The following is a 9,058-nucleotide window of genomic DNA, read 5'->3' as shown; positions in this document are numbered from 1 at the left end:
GACTCATCATTGGATCTCACCTATTTATCCGGCCATGTGCTTGAGCTCTGTGCTCCCTCCCACAGTCGTCCAAAATGTGTGTGCCATTGGAAATCCCCTCCTTCAGCTCCCCCTCTCTGTGGTACTCCAGGCGCTGCCCACTGAGTTCACAGGAGCCGGAACTACAGAGGAGGCGTCAGGTATCAACGTGCCCTGACAGTGTTGACTGTCAGCGCACACTGAGAACAACACTGGAAACAACATTGGGTGGTATACATCCGCCACAATGTTGATTTGCGGAAGGACCCCTGGGAACCACCAACATTTTCTCCATTTGCTCTTTCTGATGGTCCATGGGCCACTGGTTGGCGACCGCTGATCTAAAGTCACCAGGCCAAACCCACTCAGTTGTCCCAGGAAATAAAAACAAAACCCCCGGTAAAAAGCTAATTTCCACTGAACGTGGTAGCCCCTTTAAATTGGCCTGGAAAACATCACAAGTGACTTATCCCCCATGGATCCCTGCACTTATTGAATTGAATACCTTCACAGAAAAACTCTGTTAAAGCTCGTGGCATGGGAGAGACCTCCTCCCACTCTGACCTGTTGCTGTGGTAGACTTGCACTTCATCAGTGATTTCATCAGGAGCATAGTCACCTCCCAGGATGTAAATTTTATCCTCAATACCCACAGCCCCAGCGTTAAAACCAGCACACTCAAACGATCCCTCCCCCTTCCACACACACGTGTCTGGACAAAAGCTATAGACTTTGTACGTGGAAAGGTCGCAGATATACAGCGTGTTATTCACAGGCACTGCTTTGATTAACGTTGCATGGAAAAACTGACCAAATTCAGCTACAAGTTCGCTCCATTGATCCGTTTCTGCGTTATATTTAAAAAAGCAGTCTAAAGAAGGGTTAAAAGCATCTGTTATTTCAACTTCAGACCCAAGTACGTAAATTATAGATTTGCATGCACTGGCTTCTGGGTAATAGATCCCTCTGGGTAATGAGCCAACTGTCTTCCATTCCTTCGTGAGAGGATCGTAAGTTTCAACATCTAGTAGACTCCGAATGTTTTGTGCACCTTTGGTTTTACCACCAATGACAAATAACTGATTAAGGGCCATGACAGATGCATGCATTGTTCTTGGTTTCCTCATGGGAGGTACTAAAAAAGAATTATTGCTTACTGGACAATAGCACCAGGTTTGGTCAGTAGCTTCGTGGTGGGGTTCAGCAATATGAAGCCTCACTGCTCGACAACAGCTACCGGTACATCCCCCTGTTATAAATATCTTCTCCCCATAGCTGGATAAGCTGGAACCTGGGAGATCGATGATATGAACCTGTGGAAGTTCCATCCATTTGTCACTTTTGATACTGTAGCAAAAAGTGTATTGAGTGTCACCTTCCTCCACAGTTTTGTGAATGAATATGTATTTCTCTGTTGTAGAAATCCGAGCATCTGGAAATAGCCCCCCGGAATGTTCAATGGATTTTATGGCAGAATGGACTCTTGATAAACAGTTTGTGCTGTTTAATAGTTGCTCTTCAGAGACCAGCATACTTTGCAGTGTGGATGGAGACAACTGATGTAATCTGACTTTGCTCATTAATTCTGGGAAAAACCTCATTCGCTTCTCCAAGCAATGCTTAGTCCAGGCTAGGAGAGCCATCAGCACGGACTCTTCATCCGGGACATTTAACTCATCTGATTGGAGACATTGTTCTAGGACTCCTACATTCAGTTCTAAGAAGTCCACAGATTGTGTTAGCAATGCAAAGTGCTGAAGGGCAAACTGTAAGGCACGGTGAAAGAGACGAGTGGAGCCATAGCTGTCTGATATTGACAAGAGTTGCAAACAATTGTGAACATCAATCATTTTGATTAAAAAATCACTGCATGCCTTTGCAAGAAGAGGCACCTGAAGAAATGATGACATCTGAAAGAACATGTCCACATTGCTGTCGGTAATCTCCGCTTTGCCCGTGTATGCGTAATCAAGGAAGGCTTTCACAGTTTCTGGGGACAAATTGCTAATGGTGACACTTCCATCTCTTTCTTTCATGTTGACTTCAAACATAGCCCTGCCAAGGCAAATTTGCATCTGTTTATTTGTTTCTCTAAAGGGGATTTCAAGAAAAGTTCATCATCCTATAGTTATTAAAAGAAAAGTAAGAGGGACAACTCTGCACTCCCTGTCCTTCAAAGCAGACCTTTATTCTAATAAAACGGTCATCCTTGCTTTCCACCCCCTGCATAATTATTAACCACTTAAGCCCCGGAAGATTTTACCCCCTTCCTGACCAATGCCTATTTTGCGATTCGGCACTGCGTGACTTTAACAGACAATTACGCGGTCGTGCGACACTGTACCTTAACGAATTTGACGTCCTTTTTTTCCCACAAACAGAGCTTTCTTTTGGTGGTATTTGATCACCTGTGCGATTTTTTGATCATGCGCTATAAACAAAAAAAGAGCGACAATTTTGCAAAAATAACAATATTTTTCACATTTTCTTATATGAAATTCCCCCCAAAAAATGTAAAAATCAAAATTTTTTAACATTTTTGGCCAATTTGTTTTCTGCTACATATGTTTGGTACAAAAAATCACAATAAGCGTACTTTGATTGGTTTGCGCAAAAGTTATTGCGTTTACTAACTAAGGGAAAGATTTTTGTCATTTTTGTTGTTTTTTTTATTTAACGACTAATGGCGGCGATCTGCGATTTTTTTTGCGGGACTGCGACATTGTGGCGGACAGATCGGACCCTTGACTGACATTTTTGACACTTTTGGGGGTACCAGTGACATTACTACAGTAATCAGTGCTATACATATGCACTGTAACTGTAAAAATGACACTGGCAGGGAAGGGGTTAACTTTATTGGAGAGGGAGGGGTTAAGTGTGTCCCTAGGGGCGTGCTTTTAACTGTGCAGGGATGTGGCTGTGTGTGTAACAGCACAGATCAATGGTCCTACATGGCAGTACCATTAGATCAGTGCTTTTACACAGGGAAGAATGACAGGCGGCTTTGTTTACATTAGCCGCCTGCCTTTCTCCCTTCACAGCGGATGATCGTGAGTGACCGGCGGACATCGGGTCCGCCGGTCACACGCACGGACGTGTCCGTGCGTGTGACCCGCGGCAATGGCAAGTTTGTAATAAAGAGCTTGCCATTTTATTGGTATTGGGTTCCATCTTTGCTATTCTTTCTTCCTACGGGGGTGTTTTAAGAAAATATTTTTTTTTTCTCGATTCCTCCATTCACTTTGATAAGTGTGGATAGGGGAATATGTTAATTTTTTTTTCTCGATCAGCCTACTGGCTGATCACAAAAAAAAACAAAACAAAAGGAACCCTCTATGGCCAGCCTAAGGCCCCTTTTACACGGGCGCCTCCATTGGACGGACTCCAGTTGCTCAGTGGGGGATCGTTCTGCTGATCCCATGGATGACAGGTCCGTATGCGCTCACTGTGCAGAGCGAAGACGGACAAAGTCCCGCTCTCCGTCATGGAGATCGGATGAAAATGGACTGCCTGACTGTTTTCATCTGATCATATCCGATCCGCCAGACCGATGGAAAATAGGACCACCGTCTGTCTGGATTTGGCAGACAGGATCGGATTGCATAGCGGCGGGTGTCAGCGGACATGTCACCGCTGACATCCGCCGCTCCGTAGGAGTGAATGGAGGGTCTCATCAGGTCTGCCAGAAAAAACTGACAGGCGGACCTGATTGGACAGCCCGTGTGAAAGGGGCCTAAGGAAGGACTTGCTCACATTAGTGACAGCAGTCAAAAACAAGAGGGGACCAGGTGATGGGAATGATGTCCGTTTTGTTGTAAGCAGCAATTAGCCCACCTACTGGTGAGCATGATCTTCATGGAGGAAACAGAATGGAACTACAGCTGAAAGATTTAAGCCCCGTACACACGTACCGATCATCGGCCGAACGATCGTCTGTCTTTTGTCCAGGGCTGTCGTGTCTGTTGAAAACTGCAAAAGACTGCACACAAATTTTGTCTGCCAACAACAGCCGACTGCAGGAGTGATGTCATGTGATGGTTCACTTTCCTTGTCTTTTTTCTTGCTAATCTGCTGTCTGTCGGCCGAAATCTGTACTGACTGGCGAACAATCGGCCGTTCTGGTGTTGGCCAACAAAAATTTTAATGCCTACACGACAGATTCTGCGAAACATGTCGGGCGCTAGTCTGGGATAGCCTCTTGGCGTTCTGGATTTGTATAGTATTGATGGTTCTACAATGTATTTTGCTGTATCATTGTGATGTGATTTTAATGATGCACATATATGGTTTTATTTTAATAACATAATAAAAGATTTGATTGTTTTATACATGGAGTACTATTGAGTCACATAATACATTTATATGGTACCACAAAAGTCCCCTAGAGCAGTGGTCCTCAACCCTGGCCTACAGGGCCCACTAACAGGCCAGGTTTGCAAGATAACTGAAATACATCCCGGGTGATATCATTTGCTGCTCAGTGATTGCAGTACTCTAGTCTGCATCTCACCAAGGTAATACTTAAAATCTGGCCTGTTAGTGGGCCCTGAGGACCGGAGTTGAGGACCACTGCCCTAGAGCCCTCACCTTTCTTTATTCCTTTTCAGAGCCTTTAATCCCTTTTCTGGCCTCTTTCTCTCTGGGAACCCTACTGTGCCTCCTGTGGGTACGTTGGGTCTCCGGTTTCTTGTTCATTCTTATCCTTTTGCCATTTCATGGCTAGATTTAGCCATAGATTCGGTAGTCTATGCCTTTAGGTTTGGAGGACTCCTGGTCTTTGGGTCCCCTAAACCAATACATTAAGGATCTTCCCTAATCACAGTTATATATATACACACTGTATAAAATTTATAAATACCTTTGCCCCTTTTTTATAAGCAATCCCATAATCTCTGTTCTGGGCTGCAAAAGGAGTATAGTAGGTGGGGGTGGAGAGACAGCAGGAATGGCTGTGCGTGGGGGGGGGGGGGGGGGGGTGTCAGGACAAGTCTGATCATTGAAGGAGAGCACACTGAGTTGCCAGTATAGCGAAAAAACTGACCACGCTTTGCTCTCATGCCTAGTGTAGTCAGTTTTTTTTTTTTTTTTAATAGGAAAGCAGAGTCACCAGAGAGAGAGAGGATCACCAGGTATTCCACACAAAGGAAGCAATACAAGAAGGGCAGGATACTTTTTTAATACAAGTACATGGTACAGCAAGCACATATTAGGAATATGATATGTTGGGTTCACATTTTCTTTAAATCTGTGTGTATGAGGTCTAAAGGTGGTTTATCCTAAGTCAGGGGTGCCCAACCTCCTAATCTGGGATGGTGGGTCGGCAAGCCCAGATCGCGGGTTACCATCCCAGAGCATCAGCATTGTAAATGGAGCAGACGTTAGAGGGAGCAAGTGGCTGCGGACCAGAGTCGCATAAGCCAATGCTTCCTGTATAGTGCTGGCTTTTGTCACAGGTGGAGTGATACCAAATGCAATGGGAGAGAAACAGCCGGAAATACCTGATTGGAAAACTGTTATTAACCACTTGCTGATCAACTACAGCATATTTAATGCGGCAGGTCGGCTCTATTGTGCAATACGATGTGCCTGTACATCGTTTCCTTCAATAGCCACTGGGGGGCGTGCGATTGCATGCTGACTGGAGACAAGGGATGCCAATCAGCGGGTCTGGCGGCCACCTACGATCGTTTCCGGAAGAGACAGAACAGCGATCTGCCTATGTAAACAAGGCAGATTGAAGTTCTGACAGGGTAGGAGATGGAGATCTTGTCTTCCTGCTAAGCAGGGACATGGTTCTCTGTTTTCCCCCAGTCAGGGCAACCCCCCCACAGTTAGCAAGCATCCCCTTGGGACACATTTAACCCTTTGATCGCCCCTGTTAACCCCTTCCCTGCCAGTATCATTAGTACAGTGACAGTGCATATTTTTAGCACTGATCACTGTATTAGTGTCACTGGTCCACAGAAAGTGTCAAAAATGTTAGTTAGGTGTCCTATTTCTCGGCCGCAATGTCGCAGTCCCGCTAAAAATTACTGATCGCAGCCATTACTAGTAAAAAAAAAAAAAACAAATCCATAAAAATATCCCATCGTTTGTAGACGCTATAACTTTTGCACAAACCAATCAATATACGCTTATTGGGATTTTTTTTACCAAAAATATGTAGCTGAATACATATTGGTCTAAACTGATGAAGAAATTTGATTTTTTAAATTTTTTTATTGGATATTTAATATAGCAGAAAGTCAAAATATTTTTATTTTTTTTTAAATTGTTGGTCATTTTTTGTTTATAGCGCAAAAAAACGCAGAGGTGATCAAATACCTTCAAAAGAAAGCACTATTTGTAGGGGAAAAAAAATTACAATTTTATCTGGGTACAGCGTCGGATGACTGCGCAAATGTCAGTTAAAGTAACGCAGTGCCGTATCGCAAAAAAATGGCCTGGTCATTAAGGGGGTAAAACCCTCCAGAGCTGAAGTGGTTAAAGGTCAGTTTATTGCGAAAATCACAGTGTATATTTGGGCATATCAATTCTGCAGTGGTTACTGGGTTGCATTCGAATGTGCAGCTCAGTGCACCTGCGGGTTACCTGCACTGATCCATAGACTTCTGTTATTACCTGTGGGTTTGGTGAGCTTTCTGAAAGTGCACCACACCTGCAGGATATAATAGAAGTCTATGGCAAAGTGAAGCTAACCCGCAGGAAAGCTACAGGTGCACTGCGCTGCACCCATGGTGCAGATAAACCACATCAATATAAAGGCAGCCTTATGCCTCGTACACACGCAACGATTATCGGCCGACCGATCGTCCAACTTTTGTCCAGAGTTGTGTTTTGTTGGTTGGCATGTGCCTAGACTGCACACAAATTTTCTCGCCCAACAAAAATCTACTTCAGAAGTGATGTCATGTGCTGGTTTACTTTCCGTGTGTTTTTTCTTCTCTGAGCATGCCCGGTCTTGCTCATCAGATTTTTGTCTGCCGAAATCTGTACTGACTGACGGAAAATCGGCCGTTGTGTTGACGGCCAACAAAAATTTTATATCATGCACACCAGATTTTTTTCGGCCGAAAAGTCGGAGTCGGTTGTCGAAAGCATCATACTAACAAGCCGAAAATCGGCCAATCGGACGTTGGCCAAAAATTCCCGGCCAATAATCGATATGTGTGTACGAGGCATTAGGCCCCTTTGACATGATCGGTCCAATTGGGCCCATTAGAGTAGCGTGGGCCGTAAAGGAAGCAAGCATATGCAGAGCGGACACGAACCTGTCAACCGCCCGCTCCACTCATTGTGGCCTGTGATGGGTCAGAAAGTCGCTTAAGTGGCCCTCGCTCTTCAAAAGGTCGGGCACCCTATCCTAAGCAGTCTCTGAATTGTGAAAACGAGCAAATACACAGGTGGAATTTGTACAGGAAGGGATTACAGTGGTGGGATGTGGCTGAAAAAAAAAGTTTGTGATGCTAAATGACATACCTGAAAAAGTCACTGCTGGCTGCCAGCACACATCGGTGGCAAGGAATGACTTCATCTTTTACATTTATGGTGAAGTCAAAGAACATGGCCTGCTCTCTGAAACTCTGCAGCACTGTTAATATCTGCTGTCCATGGCCCTCGGCCACCATGGAGATGGATTTCTTTTCAGTGGAAGGAAACCCATTGCACACCGACCTTCCAAATGTGTCTCGTGGGCAGTCCATGGCGAGTAAATGAACACAAGTGAACTAGGATAAAAAAGAAGACAACATTAAACATTAACTTTTGCTTTCAGCATTAGATACCCATCGAAGAGGACGCAGTAACATGGTAGTTAGTACTCCTGTCTTGCAGCACTAGGATCCTTGGTTCAAATCTCAACCATGACACTACCTATATGGGTTTTCTCTAGGTCCAGGTTTCCCCCCACACTCCACAGACATGTTGGTAGGTTAATTGTCTCAATTGGCCCTGGTATGAATGTGTCTAGCATTACTAGGAGTTTGGGACCCCATTGTGAGAAAGGGCACTAGACCACACCACCACTTGTTTTTTTCTGCACAACGCCTCATGGGCTAGGCTCCTTAAGGCCCGTACACACGTACCGATTGTCGGCCGTAAATATTCGGCCAACGTCCGATCGGCCGATTGTCGGCTTGTTAGTATGATGCTTCCGACAGCTGAACAGAATCTGCTGTGCAGGCTTTAAAATTTTTGTAGGCCAACAAAGAACGGCCGATTGTTCGTCAGTCAGTACAGATTTCGGCCGACAAAAAGCAGAGGAGCAAGACTGGGCATGCTCAGAGAAGAAAAAACACACGGAAAGTTAACCATCACATGACATCACTTCTGCAGTCGGCTGTTGTTGGCTGACAAAATTCGTGTGCAGTCTATAGCACTTTTCAACATACAAAACAGCACCGGACAAAAGACGGCCGATCGTTCAGGCCGACATTCGGTACGTGTGTACGGGGCTTTAGACAAGACCTGGGCAGATTTTGCTACCAAACTTGTGTTTATTTTCTAGTAGGAAGATGTGTGGCCCTTAGGTTCCATCCTCCCCTGTCTTGGGGGGTGGGTTTCTCTTTTGGGGGAAACCCCTCACCTAGTACTCGCTGGTTGGCTTTGGATGATCATGAGAAGCAGTGCCCACTGGAGTCTTCCATCCTAGGGAGTCAGGGAGAGGTCCGTCCTCTTCAGAAGGGTCATAATGACACACTCTATGTGCACATTTTGTGTGTGTTCATATACACACCAACAGAAGAGACCAGTAGGCTTCGAAAGCTTGTGCTATAATTTTAGTTAGCCAATAAATGGTCTCATCTTAAAACCTAAACCCAATCACTAACTTCTCATATGGTGCTTTTCCAATGCATGGAACGGATCGGTTTGGCTCGGTTTGGCGCTTTTCCACTGCATGGTACCGCATGGTCCGGTGTTAGAACGGTTTGGTATGGTTTGGTACAGCGGCACTTTTCCACTACATGGTACGGCTTCGGTACGGCTCGCTTAAACAGTACCAACTCGGTTGGGGTTCCAAGCCGGCCGTACCGATACC

General features: G+C 45.1%; 1 protein-coding gene across 1 annotated transcript; it reads right to left on the bottom strand.

Moving 5' to 3' along the window:
- Positions 1-454: 454 nt before the first annotated feature.
- KBTBD3 (kelch repeat and BTB domain containing 3) lies at positions 455-7,810 on the bottom strand. Its single transcript, XM_082246293.1, has 2 exons — positions 7,501-7,810; positions 455-2,073 (listed from the first exon to the last, which is right to left on the bottom strand). Exons 1-2 carry the CDS (start codon positions 7,722-7,724, stop codon positions 474-476), a joined length of 1,824 nt encoding a protein of 607 aa, XP_082102419.1. The 5' UTR covers positions 7,725-7,810; the 3' UTR covers positions 455-473.
- Between the last annotated feature and the right edge of the window lie 1,248 nt (positions 7,811-9,058).

Source organism: Pelophylax lessonae (assembly GCF_965119305.1).
Source record: "Pelophylax lessonae genome assembly, chromosome: 2".
NCBI classification, from domain to species: Eukaryota; Metazoa; Chordata; class Amphibia; order Anura; family Ranidae; genus Pelophylax; species Pelophylax lessonae.
Note: the sequence above shows the minus strand (reverse complement) of the source record. Positions and strands in the feature narration are given on the sequence as shown.